The sequence below is a fragment of the Calonectris borealis genome, chromosome 21 (genome assembly GCF_964195595.1).
Source record: "Calonectris borealis chromosome 21, bCalBor7.hap1.2, whole genome shotgun sequence".
Taxonomy (NCBI): domain Eukaryota; kingdom Metazoa; phylum Chordata; class Aves; order Procellariiformes; family Procellariidae; genus Calonectris; species Calonectris borealis.
This window is the reverse complement of record NC_134332.1, coordinates 6,112,378-6,133,217: the sequence shown is the minus strand read 5'-3', so window position 1 is coordinate 6,133,217 and position 20,840 is coordinate 6,112,378. Positions and strand designations below refer to the sequence as shown.

General features: G+C 50.3%; 1 protein-coding gene across 5 annotated transcripts in view; it reads left to right on the top strand.

The window, feature by feature from the left end:
• The window catches only part of EHMT1 (euchromatic histone lysine methyltransferase 1), a 123,045-nt gene extending 121,425 nt beyond the window's left edge, over positions 1-1,620 (top strand). For all 5 annotated transcript variants that reach the window (XM_075170465.1, XM_075170467.1, XM_075170466.1 and 2 more), the window contains one exon: positions 69-1,620. In XM_075170465.1, the coding sequence (XP_075026566.1) occupies positions 69-252 (184 nt within the window). In that variant the 3' untranslated portion in view covers positions 253-1,620. The remainder of the gene's footprint in view (positions 1-68) is intronic.
• Positions 1,621-20,840: the final 19,220 nt, after the last annotated feature.

The following is a 20,840-nucleotide window of genomic DNA, read 5'->3' as shown; positions in this document are numbered from 1 at the left end:
TGCATGGTCCCTTTTGCTCCTGCATGCCTCTGCTTTGCAGTGACCCCGTCTCTGTCTTTCTCTTGCAGCTTTGACTACGGAGACAGGTTCTGGGACATCAAAGGCAAATACTTCAGCTGTCAGTGCGGTTCACCCAAGTGCAAACACTCGAGCTCAGCGCTGGCCCAGCGGCAGGCGAGCACCTCGTCCCAGGACACGCAGGAAAATGGGCTCCCCGACACCAGCTCTGCCACGGCAGCCGGCCCCTTTTGAGGCTCCGCTCCCCAGAGACTGACTTGTTTTAACCCTATAGATTCACATACTGTCTGAATTTCCATTTAAAGAGAGAAAAAAAAAAGAAAAAAAAAAAAAAACAACCCGCTCAAGGAAAGCCAAGGGTTTGTGACACTTAGGGCTGTGCCACCGACTGTTACTTGAGGAATAAGTAAAAGCAAATCCCGCCTCCGTGATGTTGTTCTCCCCTCCCCGGTCCTGGAAAGCTGCTGGTTTTCACAGTTGCGTGTGGAGGGGTGGCTGTTGCGTTTTTTTTCCATGCGAGCTGTCCTGGCCTCCGTCTCTTAATGTGCTAAGTGTTGTCAGAGCCAAGGGAGAGCCGCCCGTCCTCTGACTATTGTTAATTGAATGGATCGCTCATGCCAAGTCATCTCCAGTTCACTTGTAATAAACTTTGAATACTTGATGGGACTTTCTTTCTAAAAGCCGGGGGGAGCGGGGAGGGAGAGGGAGGTGCTGGCGTTTGGGTTTGCTTGGCACAGCCCCGGGGCAGGTTCTGCTGGTTGGTTTTTGTTGGTTTGTTTGGTTTTTTGGTTGGTTTGTTTTTGTTGTTTTTTTTTTTTTTTTTTTAAAAATCACAGATTTCTCCCACGTCTCACAGGACGTTGCGGTGGGGCCTTTCCCTTGGAGTTAGAGGGCATTTCTAACAAATACCCTCCTTCTTACCAAATCCACCGGCTTTTTTCTCTGCTGATGAGAAGAAACCCACAGTCCTTACAGTCCCTTTGGTCCCCGGCTCTCTCCCGAGCTGACCAGAGACGCTTCCCCTAAGACCCCGCTCCCTCCCGGGCTTTCTCCGTTACAAACCAGCTCTTGTCTGCGCCGCTTGGCCGTGTTACTGTCTCAGTGTTTGGTTCATCCGTGGAAGGATTTCCCTCGCCCCGTCGCATTAGCTGTTTTAGAGAGGGAAGGTTGAAGGGGATTGTACAAGACACTAACTTCTTAAGAAAATCAGTTTTTCTTTTTTTAAAAATAAAGCGAATGATATATATATTATAGAGAACCTCGACTCGTGTCCACCGGCTGGGGCGAGCAGCAGACAGGACATGTCGCAGCGAGAAGATCCCAGATGCCACCAGCTCGTCTGTTCCCATCGCTTTTCTCAACGCTGGGCACCTTCGATTAATTTTTAAGCCACACGCTATGAGGTTTCAATAAACTGATTTATTTTTTACCATTACCGAAACATTGGGGACTAGCATTAAAAAGAAAAAAAAAAAAAAAACCACAAAAAAAAAAAAACCAAAACAACAACAAAAAGAAACCACAAAACAAAACGGTGCTGATTCTGGTGTGATTTTTGCTCACCACGTGAATATAAACTATCAATTGTATAAAAAGAACAAAGTGATTTTAGTATAAAAATGCAGGAAAAAAACACAAAACTTTTTTTAAATTGTTAGTATTGTAGTGTGAATAAATTTGCCATCACCTTTTGTGTGGTGGCTGGGCAGGTCATTATCTTAATTTTTTTTTTTTGCATATATCTTTAAATACTGTAATTAGTGCAGTAACAGTTTTTTTTGTTCATCTCTTCTAGAACATTCATAATGCCGTCATGTTTATTATTATTATTTTTTTTTCTGTTAATGTTTTTGACAGTTTTAAAGGAGCAGTCTTTTGGCTCTGATCATTTTCTTGTTCTGTTTTCAATGAAATCAATAAAAAAAAGAAAAAAAAAAGTGCTTTAAAAGGAGTTTGGCCTTTTTGTCTGCCGGGCTGGTGGGGGTGGCACCGTGCGGGGCTGGGGTGGAGGGGGCTGGTGCTGGCACCGCTCATCCTTGGGCTTAAAAGGAAAATTAAGAAAGCAAAAAAACCCACCACCCTGCATACTTTCAAGCAAGGAAAAAGAAGCCTGACTGTTTGCTCTTTGTTCAAGGGGGGTTTGGGTTTGGTTTTTAAATTTTGTATAACCCGTCAGTCTTAAAGGCGCCCTATCTGGGAGCCGGGACTCTGGCAGAGCTCGGTGCAGGCGTTGAGGGACCCGTGGTGCCTCCCCATCACCTGCACGGAGGCAAATAAAATTAAATAAAAAAGGTCAAGAGGGGCGAGGGGGTGAATCTCCTACTTGCGAGCAAACCCCAGGGATGTTCCCTATCGCCGGAGGAGGCAGCGGGGAGGACCAGCGAGGCTCTGCGGGTGTTTGGCTGGGCCAGCAGCTCCGGCCGGGGCAGGGGCCGGGTTTGGGGTGCAAGTCCCAGGGGAGCGGTGCCGGGGGGTCCCCCCCAGCCCCAGGGTGCTGGGTGGGGGCTGCCGAGGCTGCGTGACTAAGCACGCCCTCACCGTCAACCCGCCGCCTCGGGAACATAAGCAACTCTGAGTCACTGCCAGTCGATAGCACATAAAAATATTCATAAACGATAGGAAAGGTCCGGCCCGATGCCAGGGGGGTGGGAGGAGCAGGGAGGGCTTCGGCCACGGCCTCACACGCTCGCCCACCTCTCGCCCACCTGGCAGGAGCCTTCGTCGCCCGCAGAGCCCCGGAGATGCCCTTGTCATCCTCAATCACCAGTGAGGGGCTTGAGGGCAGTTGGTCAATAAAATACGATGTCTTTAGGTTGGGTTGGTGGATGAGAAATGACGGGGTTCACCGCTGGGATTCAAAGGGTGCCGTTAGGACGAGCCAGAGCTGTCGGGGAAAGCGAGCAGGACCCTTGAAGACACCCACGTGCCCTCGCACGTGGAGACCATTTAACTACGGGCTAATGCTAATTAGAATAATATGTTCCAATATTGTATAATTAAACATTATAATGAAAATAATATGCTTTAATTGAAGGTGAGAAGTGGAAAATCCCCAGAGAAATCTAATCGCTGAAGGTAATTTTCCCAAAATCAGTTGTTTTCCTGGGGTTAGGGTGGGAAACGCCCGTGTTTTCGGCGGTGCGTGGGGTCACAGGACGCTGGTCCTGGGTGCAGAGAGGGTTCGCACCCGGCGGGGATGGGTGGAGGTTGAACACTGCCGGCTTGCACATAGTCACAGGTAACCCCAGCACCCTGGGGTGATGCCTTTGCTTTTCTGTGCAAATAACTGCAAATTTAATACACACATTTGATGCCCCACCGCATTTCCACAGGAGAGGATGAGCCGGAGGAGGGCTGTCCGTGTTACTAGGAATTCCTGCAAGGCCAGCGGGCCCCGCCTCGGCGGCTGCTCCAGGGACAGGGGAGGCGAAGGGACCGGCACTGCCCCGAGCTCTCCCGAAACAGCCGGCGTGGAGCCGGGGGTACTCGGGGCAAAGCCGCCTCGGCCGCTCTGCCGACCCCGCTTTTCTGGGGGCCGCGGCTTGTTGAGATGCTTCACTTCAAAGGGTGCAACAATTTTAATGTTCATATTTTGCCCTGAAGCTAAGCTGCTCTGTTGCTAATTGATGGCTCCTTCCGAACCGCTGGTGCCAAGCCTTGGCCGTGCACAGCCCGGGCTGCCCCGGGAGGTGTCTGTAGCTCTGATTTTGCTTTTGTTTGAGAGAGAGATTTCTTTCCTTTTAATGCAGAGAGAGCATCTGCTCCCGGCTTTGCTCTCCAGCAGCCGGTGGTCACTTTGCTCGTGGCAGTTACCGGCACGGGCCGATTTCTCCTCCTTCTCCTGCGAGGCCTCGCAGCCGCCCTGCGCGGGGCCGGGAGCCTCCCCTCGGCTCCGCTGAAGAGGCAAAAAAACCTTCGGTCATTCACCGGCCTTTTCCTGGGGATTTCGGCACTCGGCGTGCGATGCTTTGGGCCGGCCCCATGGTCATGCAGCCGTCCCGGGGAGCGCGGCCAGAGCTGGATGCAGGATTTGGGTGCTGAGCTCAGGCGGGACATGGGGCTGAGCTGTGGGGGGATCTTGTGCATCCCGTAGCATCCCACCCTTGCCCACACGGCTGGGAGGAGGGTAACAGGGCAAACCCCCCAACTTCACAGAGCTAGGGGAGACACTGCTCTCCAGCCACGCCTGGGACATCCCTTCTTTTTCCCACTGGATCCCCCCCCAGTGAAGGTTGGGGACCCCCAGGCCAAGGTGGGGGTGCACGGTGGGTCTGCACTGAGCTGGGTCCTGCACACAGCGCTGGTTCTGCGGGACGGGGTGCGACGGCCCTTTTTGGGGTGCTGCACCGCACTCACAACTTGGGGCGCAGGGGGGGCATGTGCTAATTCACTACAGGAGCGAGGCCGGGCAATTCGGGGTCCCTTTTGGGGGCCTAGGCTGTGGCACTGAGCCGGGCTCCTTCACGCACATCTCCCTCCTGCACCCCGCTCCTGGTGGGCATCAGCCCCCCTATAGCTATAGGGGAGCATCGTACAGGGGCCGGTCGGACGAGAGGGGGATGGATCAAATCCAGCTGCGTGGGATCACATGGCATTGCCCCGTGCAAACCCTCTGCATGGCGTGGAGCTGGTGAACTTGTGCTGGCTCGTCTCTCCGGGGGCTGCTGGACACGGAGGGGTGTGAGAAAGGCACCCGAAAGGCAGCGTCCGTCGCCCCGCAGCTGAACCAGCCCGGCAAAGCCATAAAATCACCCTGAAATACTGGAGCTGATCTGACTTCTCTTTATAGACTCCATCTCTCTCTCCGTCCTGCCGCGCTGACCTCCCTCGCTGAGGAGATGTGAGTGAGGGCGATGGTTATCCTGCGGCCCGGGAGCGGCAGGTAAGAGTTATAAAATCTCTATAAATGTACGATTTCACCCCACGTCTCATTCCTGAGCCTTTGCCAGCGCTGGAAGAAATATTAGTTTATCTCGCCGATAGCACAGAATATTCCCTCGTCTGCCGAAAGAGCTCCCTTATCGCCCTTTTAATTTCCTTTCTAGTGCTTCGGGGCAGGATGAAAAGCCGCGGGCGCTGTCGCTGTGGCAGGGAAAGGCCTTGGTGGTCTGGCTGCCGGCTGTGAGCGCCTCGCGTCGGTTCAAGCTGAAAGTCTGCAGGCAGGATGGGAGCGACGAAGCGGGCGAGGGGAGAGGTGTTGATGCCAGGGGAAAGTCGGGCTCAGCCCCCCCGTCCTTTCCCCAGGCAACAGCACTAATGGAATAAATGCCCAGAAAAAGCAAATATTACTTAACGCTGCCTGTGAGCGGAGGTGTGATGCTGCCGTTTTAATTGGGAGGGGGAGGTCGAACAAGGTCAGCCTCACACCGCCGTTTTCCTGCTCGACTCTGCCTTTTAATTTCTATTTAACCAATGTGGGAGTCACTAAAGAGGACTCGGCCCCTGACGACTGCGTTAAGCAGCTGCTGGGGCTCCCACATTGCTGGTGAGAGGCACGGCGGGACGATGCCTTGCTGGGTGCACCTGCGTGCTGCGAAGGTGGCAGTGCCCCTCGGCCCGGCTGGGGGACGGCAGCGCCGTGCCAAGAGAAACCGAAGCCCCCGGCCCTGCGCCAAGGAGCACGCGGTGCAATCTGCTGCTCATCCCACCGAGACCCGGCCCCGGCGACCCAGTGCCTCCTACCCAGCCTGGCTTCTCCGGGAGCCCGGGCAAAGCCGAACCCTTGGGTTACCTCTGCTCTTACTGCAGCATCAAAGGGCAAGGAAACACCCCTGTGCCTGGAAAATTTGTATTTATAAAGAATAAATGCCCCCCAGCCCCTCTGGGATGGGTGGGGAAGTGGAAGGAAGGAAACTCAGGCAATGAGAGAGTCCCGGCCATGTTACACCCTGATCAGCTGGTGCTCAGCACCAGCAAAGGTGGCCAAAACACTTGGGGTTTGTTAAGCAGCTCTTCGCCATCCTTCCTCTTGGAGGCCTGAAGGGTTTGCGGGTACATAAGATGAAGGTCCTTGCCCTTGCCCTTGCCCTTGCCCTTGCCCCCTCCCTAGACCTGCTGGGACCAGGGGCTTTATGCCCCAAGGCTGCCAACGCTGTTATGAAGCCATCACAGCCTGACGTTTGGCTGGGATTAAATTCATCATCACAGCAAACTTCCCCAGCTGACCTGGTAGGAGCAGGGCGTCAGCACAGTAAGCCAAGACTTTGTTTAAATACTTGGAGCTCTGCTATCTAACACGAATGGCAAGAGATTACATTAGGAAAAGGGCTGGCTATTTTAAGAGGGATCCATTTGCCAACTTTCCTGGCTGCAGCAGTCGTTAATACTTCTGCAGGAATAGAAAGTGTTGGACACATATGGATCCTACACACCCAGTTAACCACTGAGGGTGGGTTTGCAAAAGGCATAAAATGCCTCTGAGTCCAGGCAGAGCCAAGTGCATTTTGGGCCGAGTTAATTTTAAGGAGGTGTCTGAGGAGCCGGGCAGGGACAGGGAGCTGCGGGGACACCGAAGGGACTACAGATGCATTTTGCATTTGGGATGTTTTTCCCTTCTCCAAGGAAAGGGGGGGCAGGGTAAGTGTTACCAGCTGACCCTCTTCACAGGCAAATGAATTCCCAGCCCACGCTGCTGCTGCCCTTCCAGGGGATGCTTTAAAACACCAGCCCTGGGCAGCCGCGTGCTGGTGCCTGACCTGGGCTCTGCCCTATGGGCGCAGGGGCGGTGGGATGCTCTGTAGCTAAAGAAGCAGGACTAGAGGTAAGATGAGGATTTGTAAAGTGGAAAATATAAAGATTTTGGGGCTAGAAGTCCTCTCTGCTGGGGAGTTGCTTACTGCATCATGCTCGTGCCTTGAGAGCCCAGGAAGGTGGTGGGTGTCTGGAGCCCACCGTGCCGAGGATGTAAAGCACCTGATTATTGATGGCTTCCCCTGTCGTCTGAAGGAGCCTCCATCTGTGTTTTCAGAGTGAGGTTGATTTAAATGGTTATGTATTTGTCTGTGATGTGTAATAAGCTTAAAAAAAAAAAAACCCAGCAATTCTCGTTTGAAAAGCAGAACAACATGTAAGAAATCACTGAGGTTTTTCCTCCTTCTTTCAGAAAACATAGCAGCAATGAAATAGTGGTGATGGGTAAATCATAAAAGCCTTCTGTGTGGCTCCCTCGTACTAGCTAAAGTATAAAGCCCCACTGACGCAGGGCTCGGGGTGGGCAGAAAATATTCCACCTGAGCAACAGCAATTAGTGCACTTGGCTTTGTCTTTGCTGTGCTCTGTAAATATAATTCTGAACAGCAAATAAGCAGATAAGCTTTACCCAGACATAGTAAGTCGTATATCCTTTTCTTCTGCCTCTGCTGGGAAGAGAATTTCTCTCTGGTTGTGCAGCTGTTGGAGGAAAATAGCAGGAATAAATTGCTCAGGAATTTGTGAACAGCAAACAAGGCCTGCAACATTAGCAAAATGACTGTATAAATGAGTAAAAAAGGATTGGGGAGAATATTCTCATTTCTATCATGAACATCCCTTCCACACAGACTCGGGTTGGAAGAAGTTCAGGAACTTTCCTGGCACGAAAGCATTTTGTTTTGCTGATGACTGTCTGTCTTTTCCCTCCCGCTGTGGCAAGGAGCTGCTTTTCTGCCCACGGTGCAAATCTCCCGGAGCAGCCGCAGCTCTGCTGGGCAGAGTGGGTTGAGTTGGGCACCCGAGGGGGTGCTGGAGCTGTAGACCTCGGGGTGGAGGGAGAGCAGGAGTCGATGACTCGGTGGACAGATACGTGATGCTCAGCATCGGCACCCAAGGGACTGGAGCGGGGAAGCTGCTGGTTGTTAAATGGGAGGCAAAAATGGGTTCACGCAACTTTGTGCTGATGCACTTTGTGCCTGAGCTATCCCAGCATTTCATCTGCCTATAAATCCTCTTCTTGAACTCAAGTGTTGCTAAATTGCTCGGCTGTGAGACATGAATGCGCCCTGCTCTGCCCCGGGGCTGGTTGCGTTTGGTGGTGGATGAGCAATCCCCTTGCCTCTTACTCACCCCACATGAAGGTTTTGTATGTTTTAAGGAGTTTGCACATTTTAAGCAGCGGCATGGGTCCTCCTAGCCATCCCTCTACGCAGTGAATCTTCTCAGTAGCTGGAAGGTATCTCTTTGCCTCAGTTTCCCATCAGTAAAATGGGAATAAAACTTCCCTGTGGATTGTGTGGTCCTTTGTGCTCCTGACTTGCCCACGGGCATTTGCAAACCTCACTCCAAGTCATTAACTAACGAGGGTGCTGCTGTGGTGGGTCCTGTACGTGCCTGTGAGAGGAGATCCTCCCGCTCTCATATGAAGGCAAATAGACTAGAAGGCCAGGGATTTGGGTCAAACTTGTGAAGACGTTGGGGGAGATAAAGAAAGAGTCTGGTATAATATTTGTTTTTAAGAGGGCCAAGCTGCTTCTGTAAAACTAGCCTGGAGAATATACTCGATTGTTTGGGCAATATATATTTTTAGTTCATTTTTTTGCTGTGAAAGTACTATTGCAAACTTCATTAACTTGTTGCAGAGAAGGGAAAAGAACACCAAATGTCCTGTAGACTTTCCATCTTTGTCTCTCCATGCAATGTATCTGCGGGTAAAGGTGGTGTTAAACCCACGGGCTGGGTGTGCTCTGAATTCAGTGGTGTGGCTGCGGAATATGTGTTTCTCTGTGATAATTAGCAGCTTTCCATGCTGCTGCTGTGCTGGGCACCCAGGACACAGAGACCTCCCAGTACGGCTCTCCGGCTCTCCCGTAGCAGGAGACCCAGCAGCGCAGCGTCTGCTATTACCGACAAGCAACCTCCCCAAATACACTGACCTCAGCTGCGGGGCGCGATACTTTAAATGGTTTCTCTGTGCAAAGTTTCAGTTTTATGCAGACTGATGCATCTCACTTTCTACGAGGGTTGTGTCTCTATACGCCTGGAAGGTGACCATCATTGCGCCGTTGCTGGCATTGCAGCTCTGTTTCTTGGAAAAGCGCTTGCCAGACCCGCTGCTGTTGCATGGAGGTGCTGTTTGCTGCCTCTGCATTTGCCCTGACTATGCGTGGAAACCTCCCCTGTGGGTAAAAATGCACATTGTTTCGGAGGGTGCCTGGATCTCAAGGTCTACTGGCCTATGCAAAATTATTTTTTTCCAGTTATTTGCAAGGTCTCCATAATTCTTCATAAATTGCACGCAGAAAAAAGTCAAACAAGGGATGTGTGGCTTGGTTAAGCAGAAATTTCCCTGGCCTTCCAGCATGGGAAGGCAGCTGCAGCTGCCCAGGGCAACGAGCTGCCCGCGTGGAGCTCCTGGTGCTGAGCCTTCCCTGCAGCCGCGCTGCCCGCGTGGAGCTCCTGGTGCTGAGCCTTCCCTGCAGCCGCGCTGCCCGCGTGGAGCTCCTGGTGCTGAGCCTTCCCTGCAGCCGCGCTGCCCGCGTGATCCCGCGGCCCCAGGGACCCGGACCGAAGGAAACTCGCTTCTGCGGCGCCTGGCCCCTGCTGATGCTGGGCAGAGGATGGGGACAGAAAAGGGGTCTCTGGGAGCTGCTGCCGCCCCGAGCCGCGGGGGAGGCGATCAGCCAGACCTGAGATGTTACATTTCTCTAGAACAACAGTTTTGCTGCATATTGGATTCTGTTAAAGGGATTCAATTTAGAAAACATTATGCCAAGGAGAGAAGGAGAAGGGCAAAACATTATGGCTAAATAATTTCAATTAACCATTCCAGACCTTTCTTGCTAATTCAGTTGAAATAAGTGCTGCCTGGTCTACAGATCTGCAGAACTGAGATCCTCTCGCAGCATCAGCGAATGCAGCTTCTGCGACATCTACGATGGCTTCTTCCAGCTGAGGGCTGGACCTAAGGACATGCTCTTTTGATGTTATTGAGCCTTATTTCTTGAAGTGAAACGGAGAAAGAAAAATATGGACCGTGAAATAGAGCCCAAATACCTCTTATGTAGTCAGTCCTTGCTGCCACTTGGCACATATTGCAATTTTCAAGCTAATTCTTAAATCAGTGTAAACATCCAAGTACTGTCTAGAACTAGGCAAATTATCTAACTCAATTCTGCTTTGGAAAAACAACCCAGATCCAAATGTGAAGCTTTACCAGAAGTCTTTGGTGATCAACCCTGCTTTTGAAAGCTAGCAGGTATTCATGCTAGAGAAAGTTAAATCCACTGTTCAGATTATTGATTATTCTTCATTGACCTTTTAAGTAGTTGCCCTTGGTATTAAGAGACCAACGAGTGTCAGGCTGCTTTCCTTACCCAGCTACACTTCAGGCCGATTCCCAGATTTGGATGACAGAAATATTTACTCATGGTTGTGAGTGCTAAAAAGTCCTGGGATTTCAGCTCAAAATCAAAGGGAGTTCAAACACATGGAGGCTGGGAAGTGCGGTAAAGCCCTGACCAACCTGTCTGGGCTTTATCCTCACCATATCTCTGCCAGCTCTAATTTCTCCAGGGAAAGTCTTCCCTGAGCTTCCCAGCCAAATCTCATTCCTTCAGTCCCCTTCTTTGACGTCCTAAAAAAATGACAATGAAGAGTTGAAAATAGCTTTTTTTTTTTCTTCCCCAAAAATGTTTACATACCTCCCCTACTCACTTCTCTAAATATGTCTTCCCTCCGGTTGTTTTCCTTTCTTACACGAAGTCTTAATTTTGGTTATGAATTCTTTGGGTCAAAGACCATGTGGTTGTGTAAGTTCATGAACTGCGTGGTTACCGATGCAAATAACCTCAGAGGATGCAGTATAAACTCTCAGATCTTTCACTGCCTTTCTCTTCTAGCATCATGGAAAATGCTGGGGTTTGTGCTCGCTCTCCTCAATCTATTGTCTTTCTACTATTTTCCATTTTTCCATGTTTTCATTCTCTAACCTGATATTTGTCTCGTTCCTCTCACTGGTGAGGCTTTCTCCTCTGCTTATGTAGGGGGGAAACAAAAAAAGCTTTGATTTTCCTCTTAGCAGGAAAAGCAGCTCCCACACAGGGTGACCTGACCCGGTGCTGCTCAGACTCTGCCGGGGCTCAGTGTTTAAGGACAAACTCTTGCTACCGTTTTACAGGAAAAAAATTATGCGGCATTAGCTCTGGGGATTTTGCTTTTCCGACCCCTCCAGCTCCCATCCCCTACCCCACGCTAGATGTGCGAGGTTACCCAGAGGATGGGTTTCTTTGTGGACTGTGCAGAGTTTTTCCTCCTTCTCTTTCAAAAGTAGCAGAGCTCTTGATGTTGGTTCATGCATCTTAGCTCTGCTGGAGAGATGCAGGCCTGGAAGCTGTCAAGGAGGCTCTTTTATGAGCGCTTTAAAGCAAAAAATTAAACTGGTGCCTGAAGAGTAGATAGGACTAATGAAGCGGTTTTATCTTTGCCACTTGTATGTATACAGGGTGGGGGCAAGGGGAATCCTACAGAGTGTAGCAAACACATGTAGGGCAAAGCAGTTAATAGGATGAAAATGAAATCAATACCCAGGACTTAATTAAGAAGCTGTTTTTATTCACGTCCCAGGAGAAAGGCCCCCCGGATCAGAGATGCCAAACACTTGCTGGGTTGCAGTCTCGCACAGGCTGTGTCCTGCAGGCCACCGACAACCCAGCAGCCTTATTAAATGTTATTTTCAGCTGTGTGCTCAGTAGATAACAAGAGGAAAAGGCAATGAGGGAAGAAACGAGGATGCAGTCTAACGGTCCTCCAGCTTTGGGAGCTGCTGCTCAGAGTTGCAGATATTTGGGGTTAGTCTGTGCAACCCCCAAACCGCCGTAGATGTTTTTTGCAGGCTTCGTGCAGGGAGAGGATCACCTTCTGAGTGAGGAGAGGGTTTATAGGGCTCCAAGGGGGGATGAGGAGGGAACACCAAGAGTGTATAACGCTTCTCTTGGAAAGTATTGACCTCTTTTGCTTTTATGCCACTTGCAAAGCAAAATGAGTTTGATGTGTTTATTTCTCAGCGAAGTGAAAAATGCAGCCATTCCCAAGAACTAATCCTTTATTAAACTGTCTGAAATAGGAACAGTAAAAACCTCAGTAAAAAGAAATACTCTAAACAGTGAAGTGAACTGGGCTGCTCAGTTATTTTGTGTTATTGGATGTTTTAGGACTAAAGCAAACAACCAATTTCTGATTAAAATATTGAATTTTTGTCTTGGTTGCATATAAAATGAACGTGGCACTTGAAAAAGTTGGAAAATGGATGGATGAAGATGAAGACCATGCCTGGCAGCGTGAGCGTGGCGCTGGACCTGGTGCTTGCAGGCTGCCTTGGCAGGGGAGACTGGTAGAGCTGGGAGTAAACTGAAGAGAAGAGCAGAGCTGTACGCAGCTACCCTGCGGGCCTCTTCCTCCATCCTGGCAGGGAGGCGAGACCTCAAAGAGGGCAAAATAGTCATGCTCCTTTTGGGTTTTCTCTTCCCAGATAGTGTAAATCAGTCGCAGCGAGGCTTGTTGACTTATACGTGATTTGTTTCACTTGTAACTTTTCCCCCGCTCGTGCCCTCTGCTGCTCTCAGTATCTGAGCAGAAAGCCAAGCTTTTATTAACAGCCTCCAGGCTCTCCTTGCTTTTGAGAACCACCTTTTCTACAAGGCGTACTGTTCTTCTACATGTTTTCTGGATAGAAGCATCAACCTGTGTGGTTATGGCTCCCTGCCCAAGTGCTGTGGTCCACTCTTCCTCCCCAGAAATGGCTGGTGGACCTGTGTCCAGGAGGGTGGTTCAATAGGGCTCATCTGGGCTGTTGTCCCCTCCAACCCTGCTGCCCACGATGGCTAGGGGGGCTATTTAGAGCAGGTAGCGGTCCTGGCAGCTTTGTGAGCACAAGGATGTACCATTCCCTTTTGTTCCCACTTAGCTCAGGCCACAAAACCAAGTGGTGACCATGTCAGGGATGCCTTGAAGCCACTGCCACAACCTCACTGCCCATGCAGGAGGTACCATCAACCTTGCTCAGCTCAAATACCCAACAAGTCAAGTCCTGCTCCTGCAGTAGCTTCTGTTGCTCTTAACTCTGTCCTTCTTGCTCAAAAGTTTAATGAGCTCAGTCTATTGCACACCAACCACTTCTGGCCATCAACTGTCTCCTGGTCCTGGTGGTCTTGGCCTTCAGCCCTCATTGAGCTGCTCTGCAGCTTCAAGCGAATGGCCCCATGGGGATGCAGGGTGGCAACAGTGCTGGGAGCTGAGCTGACCACCCAGCTCACCGGCATTAATGCACGTTTCTATTCCACCCAAGTCATGATCCCTCTAATTTTCATGTTCCAGGAGATGATGTCAAGCGGATACTGAATGCCCCATTCACTGGCAGAGAAACGTGTCCCTCCCCTGAATGCTTGTGAGCTGTAATTACTATGTTTAACTTGTAGAGATGCCAGTATTTAAAACGCTGGCTGTACATTTGTATTTCGCCAAGGAGTAACTTGAATAGCGAACACCATCATTTGAGAGGAACATGGGGACTCGCCTCTTCCCTGGGAGGTGGGGGAAGAGGCCGTCGCGTTGCTGCGCTCATGGAAGAAAACTGACCTGGGGAGAGGAGCAGTCCTGGTTGCATCTAAAGGTCCTGGATTAGTTAACTGAAGAAGCATTTGATCTGATGATCACACAGGCTTCCTGGATGTGAAAGAAAACATCAAACAGCTGGACATGAAAGCAGGCTGCTCATGCTGCACGGCCTTGCCTCCACCCAGCCTGCCTTCCTCAGCTGGGCGTTGGGTACCAGTTGTCCCTGAGTTTTGCAGTTCTCTTTCTCCGTGAAAGGTCCAAGTCCTGCAGCAGATTGAAATGGGGTAACTTCCAAGGAGAGAGAGACTGTGGGGTTTGGATTTTTTTTGGTTCAGATCATGAAAGATTTTCTTATTTTAAGACCATAGGCGATTTCTCTGATCCCAGAAAACCAAGCGATGGCACAGGAGTGTTTTCTCACTAGGAATAATGCAACCATGGGCTTGAATAAAATTTTTCAAAGTACATGTGACCTCCCTTTGGATTCCCACAGGTTTTCTTAATGACATCAGCTTTTGTCTTGCAAAAAAATTTAACTTGCAGTCAGGGGAAAAAAGACTTGGAGCTCCACATTAATCTAACTGGTGAGCTCCTGGGGAAGGAAGCAACCAGCAGCACTTGAGGGGCTGTTGTCACCTCTGGGCGCTGTGTTGTGTGTTTGGTGATGGGACATCACCTTCTGGACTGCCCCAGCCTGGAAATAGCAGACATGGTCCCTGTCCAAGTTGGATGGTGCCCGTCACTGTATCTTTGGTGTCACTGTCACCTTTGGGAACTACAGCACCATCAGCAGGCGTGCCCCACCACGCTTTCAGTAGCTCTTGGAGATGAAAAACATGTTGCAGCAAGTTAAGTGCTGACTTCATCAGCAACTGGGTGCCTATTGCTGAGGTGCTTATGAGAATCCCACTGGGCTATAAACGCTTTTTGAAACTTTGCCTTAAAGTAATTTTTAAAAATGGAAATGCTTTAGAGATGTTTACAGTGTGCTTATTTTCCAGAAATTGGCAATAGGTTTAGTGCTTGTGAATTGTTGCCAGATACCTTCAAGGCCCCTCTTCTGACCACTGGACTGCACTTGCTGCCAAAACGCAGACAAGAATATGGTCCTGGTCCTGAATCTGCTTTGCTTTATTTTTTTTTAATTATTTTTAACCCCTGTTCTTGCCAGTTCTTGCAATGTGGAATTGTTAGCTGCAGTTTCTTCCTTTAGTTTCCCACTTTCTGGCATTGCTGGGCCTCTTCTGCAGCACTACCCACCAAAAAGCTCGCTCAGCTTTGCTACGTTTAGGCAGTTTCTCTTGTTTATGGGTCAGCATGTGCAGTTCAGGCACACACAGCTGTATACAGCAAGGGTTGGAAATACAAACTCTTCAGCCATCTGACTTTCCTTGTGACAAATGTTTGGTTGTGGCATGTGCTCTGTTCGCTGATTGAAATTATTTTCTTGGTAATAGAAGCTCTTAGTATCTCTTTTACTGCGAGGAGGAATAATTAAGTCCTCTCGGTAATGCAAATAAATAATGCCTTTGGAGAGTCCTGAGTGCATCATAAATCATCAGAGTTGTGTTCCTGGGATGCCACCTCCTTGTGTCCTGATGCTGAATGATTGCGGCAGGGTTTTATCATGTGTTGTATACAGGTCACCCGCTGGCCCCTAATGCCACCTGTAATGTCGCTGCCTGAAGAGTCTGGTGACACTACGGTGTCCCCGACGCCTGGTTGTGACCTGTTATTGTTTTATGTAACCCCTTTATAACAGGAATGAAGCATCTTGGGATTTTTGACTCTCTTCCAAATAGCCCCATCACAGAGAGAAATGCTGCCATCCCTCCATCTGTACTGGGATACAAGACCTGGCCTGGCAGAATCCAGTGCTATGCTATAAATATATATACACACATTTATATTTATATACGTATGGCTTTTTATGTGTATACATATCTCCATGTCGATAGCAACATTTGATTTTTTTTGTTTGTTTGTTTTGTTGTTGTTAGAGCTTTGGGAGCCCATCCTGAGCATCTGGGCACCTACCAGGTATAAGGGAAGAGACAAGTGCCTACAAAAGGGATTCCCAAAGGGCAACTTGGGGAAATATCATGGAGAAAGGTGCAGCTTTTCCACTAACTACCCAACAGGACATAGCTGGTGGGTTCTGAATGGTTTCTATCATACTTATTCCTCGAGTCATGGCCTGTGTGCTCTCTCCTCGAGGTTGGTCTTAGAAGACTTTCTGGGTCGGAGGAGGTGGTGGTGCCTCTGTTACACAGAACCCCAGCATCAGGAGCTCCTATCAGGGTGCCTCACATTGGAAGGGAACTGCCTGATCCCTGATGCTTGCTGGTTGTAAGTGTGAGCATGTGGCTTATTGACTTGGCATTGCAAAGGCTTGGATAGTTTCAGGCGTGACCAGAGATGAGTGTTTAGAGACATAGGAAAATTTTCTGGTGGAAAGTTGAGGTGCTCCCAAGGTTAGGGAGCAGCTGGGCAGGGGGTTTGCAGCTTTGGGTGGAGATGCTCACCTCTGGAACAGCAAGGGGCAGAGCAGGTATCCCCGAGTAAGTGGCTTCACCCATGTGAATTTCTGAGAGCTGCTCTAAAAAGAGCTAGACTCTTTCCTTAAAAATTTTAGAAATGGCTCATTTCGCACATGATGTTCCAATTACCTACAGCAGGTTCTAGTGCTGGAAAGCAGCACATGGATGAAAATCCTCCCTTCATCCCTGCGAGTGACTGAACGGACCCACCATGGGGCAAAGTCACTGCTCTCCTCTTTCGAGGGGAAACCTCCCTCGTGCAGAGCAGGGGTGACTTGTTGCTTTGGGAGGCTGGGCTGTAAGCTTTTCTGAATGAACGCTAGCAGCTTCTCTCTGCTGAGACAGACTGGCTTGTTTAGTCTGGCCCGTTTATGGAGTCTGGCATATGAGCATGGAAATGAGCTGCAGGAGTGGCTCTGCACTACGGGAGCATCTGTCTGTCATGCGGACCAGCTTCTCACATTGCCTGACCCCAGGGAAGGAGGAGAAGGATCTCCCAGGTCGTGGTGGGGAAGGTGGACCCCTCCGCAGGGATGAGAACCCTGGCAGGGCTCTGGCTTCACTGAGATCAGCATCACAGGCAGAAGAGCTTATGGTGGGCAGTGGGTGCTCTGCTCCTGCCTGCTCCCAGAGCTTGTGGGAATCGTCAAGGAGTGGCCAAGTATCTGTATAAATATCTGAAGAAGCTTTGTGTGCCCGAGTTGAAGACAGAGGAGCTGTGTGGAGCACGGCACTAGCAGCCGCCTAAAATCCAGCACCAGCCCTGAGGCCATGTCTTGCGCTCCCGAAGGAGCCCTAAGCAGAGCTGTCTGCAGAGATGCTCCTGAAGCCCAGAAGAGCTGATGTCCCCGGGCTGGGCAGGTGGTTGTAAACCTCCCCCAGCAATTTCCCTTGCAAATCATTAGTGTTTCCAAAGTATTGTACAAGCCAGAAACCTGCTTAATTTATAAGGCCACCCTGCTGAGCACCAGGGGTTGTGCTGGCTGATGCGCAGGGAGAGCCAAAGGCAGAGGTGACGAACAGGGCGATGCCCGACCGCAGAGGCGTGGGAAGCCCGTGGGTGCGGGTCGGTGGTACCCACAGCCCCGGCTGGGATGTGGCGCGGGGTGAGAGGAGTTTCAGTTCTGTCCGTGCTGGAACAGAGGGCGCTGGAGCCCGATAAAAATCCCGAGGCTGCAGCGAGCGGCTGCCGGATCCCCCAGCTCCCGCTGCCACCAGCGCACGGGCCGAGCGACCCCGTGGGAAGGGGAACCCACGCGGTGCTGGTTTAGCCGCCGCTGTCCCATGGCTGCAGGGTGGCTTCTGCGAGGTTGAGCTGCTCGTTGAGATTTGTGGCTGTGATGGTCAGTTTTCCCCATTGCAAAGGCTGGCTGTCACGGGTGATATCCGTCTCGGCAGCGTGGGGCCAGGCAGGGGAAGAAGCTGAGGCTGTAGGTGAATGGTTTTCCTCCGAGGCAGCTTCCCACCTTCTTCCCAGCAGCTCTGGGCAGTCTGAGGAGGCCAGACCCTCGCTGGGGTTTCTGTCCCTTGGCCACCAGCTCAGGTGCAGCGTGTGCTCGCGTCGCTCCGCGGGGGCCCAGCCTCCCTTCTTTGGCATCCTGAATTAGCTCCGAGCGGCTGGTACTTCTTGCCAAAGGGAGAAGCACCTTAAAATGCTGATGATCACCTGCTTTTGTATTTGGGATTGACACTAATTTGCGCCCTCTTAACCCCTCTGTGCTGGCTCTATTACCTGAAGAAAATCTTTAGATTACTTGTTTACCTCTTTAGTGCCATAATCTTGGGCAAATGACTGTTTTTTTCCCCTGTGCTGTGACCCTGGGGGTTGATTTTCAGGCTTTACCACATTTCTGTTTGGCTGCACACTGTCCCCCTCTGCCATCTTCATGGAGGCTCTGGCTCCTTCACATTCCCCCATCTGCAGCGAGCGGAAACGTGGCCCCTGCTGTGTGCCTTGGGCTGCTGCTGCTCCTGGGCAGGACATGGCACTGCCAGGGATGGGTCTTCCCAGGCGTCCCCCCACTGCCGTGGTCTGTGGGCATCGACCCTGGGGCTGCGGCTGCCGGAGACGGGGGCTCGGAGGCTGTAGGCTTGTGGCAAGGAGGAAGCGTAGCCCTGTTAGCTCAGCATTTCTCAAGCCAAAGGTGTAGCAGCTCTCTCCTCCTCATTTACGAGGAGCAAGTCCCTGTGGGTTTTGCTTTGTCCCCTGTCTGTAGGTGTGACAGGTCTCCTGGGCAATGAGCTAATGTCCTAAGTGGTTTTGCTGGCTCATAACCCAAATGTTCTCCCACCAGTGAGAGAGAGCAACCTCCCCACTTCATTTAATGTTTGTGCAGTGGGGATAAGTGATATGCTTAAGGGATTAAGTCCTCCTTTTCCTTAGCTTCTCTTCACTTTACCATGTAAGCCAACAGAGAGAGTGCGATAGAAATTGCTGTATCATGTGTGTGACCACAAGAGATTAATTAAACAGTAAGCCCTAATTACTGAGGCTAAGGCTGACCGACTTACTGTGCCTTGTAAAATAGCTGAATACTTAATTTACACTATAATGTGGACATAACTTTCACCATTAGCTGAATAAACAACGAGCACCCAAGCTAAACAGATTGGTTGCCTAATAGGTGTACCATTATAAATGGAGCTATCTCCTGGTGCAGGCGTTCGGCTGCCCTCTGCCTTGCTCAGGCTGGCCAACAGATACGAAAGAGCATTTTTTTAAGGGGGAGCTGCTTTACAACGCACCAACCTGCCTTAACTCTGGGGGATTCCCTGCCTGTTAATATTATTCAGCTTTTGGGCTGCTTATCAAAGTCATCACCATTTGCATTTCACTGCAGATTGGAAAAAAAAAAATGGGGAAGATATTGAAAGGTGTAAAAGAAAACAAAACCCCAACTCCCAGTGCAAGGTGGTGGAAGCATGGCATCTAGTTCCTACTTCTGCCTTTCAATATCTTCCTTAATAACAATAATAGATTCTGAGAAGTTAAAGTTAATGTAGCTGCAGAGCTTTTTATTGTATTTCTCCCTTTCTGTGTGCAATACCCTTTCAGATCTTAGAAGGCTGTGGAGTGTGCATTGCTTTTTTTAATTCCTATTTGTCTGGTTTAACCCCAGCTGGCAACTAAGCCTCGCACAGCCACTCGCTCACTCCCCCCCGGTGGGATGGGGGAGAGAATCAGAAGAGTAAAAATGAGAAAACTCGTGGGTTGAGGTAAAGACAGTTTAATAGGTAAAGCAAAAGCTGCACATGCAAGCAAGGCAAAACACGGTATTCATTCAAGCACTGCTCAGCAATAATGAAAACATCCCTGTATTATCAACCCTGCTTTCAGCACAAATCCAAAACATAGCCCCATACTAGCTACTGTGAAGAAAATTAACTATCCTAGCCAAACCCAGCACATTCTCCACCCCTTATTCCAAACTATTTACAGCATGCTCAGGTCCCTCACTATCCAATACATCCTCATTAACCACCACCACCCTTCCCATCCTTTGATATAATACACAGATATCATTCCCTTAGTCTATGGACCACTCTTGTAAAATGTCCAGAAAATGCCCATTGAGTTAATTTAGCCCATGACTTTGGGCTCCATCTGTTATGGTGGTCACTCAGGTCAGCAGAGGTGGTGTGTTGCGGGGAGTTACTGGGCACCAAAGTCAGCTCAAGTCAGGTCACTGCTGCACTTGTGCTGCTTCTTGCAAGGCTTCTCCTCCATTGGTTCGGGTGGTTCCTGCTATAGTAATTCCTATAACATGCAACTCAAATCCCAGGTTACAACAATTTAAAGGTATTTCCATTACAATCTCCACCCCTGGTCCCTTTGGACCAGACCATAGGGTTTAATATTGCAATGAATTCCTCCCCTTGCTCCTGCTCCAGCTTGGACTTACCCACAGACTACACCCTTAGGGGTGTACCTGCTCCAAGTGGAGCCTCATCTATGATCCACAGCCTCTCCAGGGGTGTACCTGCTGCAGCATAGTGTTATCCACAGCCACAGTGCTTTGGTGTGTACCTGTTCCAGTGTGGCCTTCTCCATGGACCACAATGCCTTCAGAGATGCACCTGCTCCAGCGTGGCCTTACCCACAGCCACAGTCCCTTCAGAAGTAAACCTGCTCCAACACGGCCTTACCCATGGCTGCAGTCCCTCCAGGCGTGTACCTGCTCTGTTGTGGACTTGTCCATGGCCACACGCTTTGAGGTGCTCCAGCATGACCTCATGCAAAGCCACTGATGCTTCAAGGTGTGCGGGCTGCAGCATGGACTTATCCACAGCCACAGATACTTCGAGGTGTACCTTCTCCAGTGTGGACTTATCCTCGGGCCACAATCCCTTCAGAGGTATACCTGCTGCGGCACAGACATAACCACGGCCACAGACGCTTTGAGATGTACCTGCTCTGGCATGGGCTCATCCACGGCCACAGATGCTTTGGGGTGTCCTGCTCCCACGTGGACTCATCCACAGGTCACAGTTCCTTCAACTCAAGTTCACACTGCAGTTCCAACCTGTCCGGCACATAAGCACAGAAACAGCAGCAATGCCCTGGCCATCTGCCTGCCCAGACGCGTGGTCATTGCAGTTATCAGAATGTTCCCAGGCACAGCAGAGTAAGATGATAAGCAGTACAGCAAGCAGGGAAATCAAAAAACAGCCACTAATGAGCACTAGACTAATATACAGTGAGCAAGCCCCATGGCAAGCACAGGAGCCTGTCAATTAAAAGCTAAACAGCAGTAACAG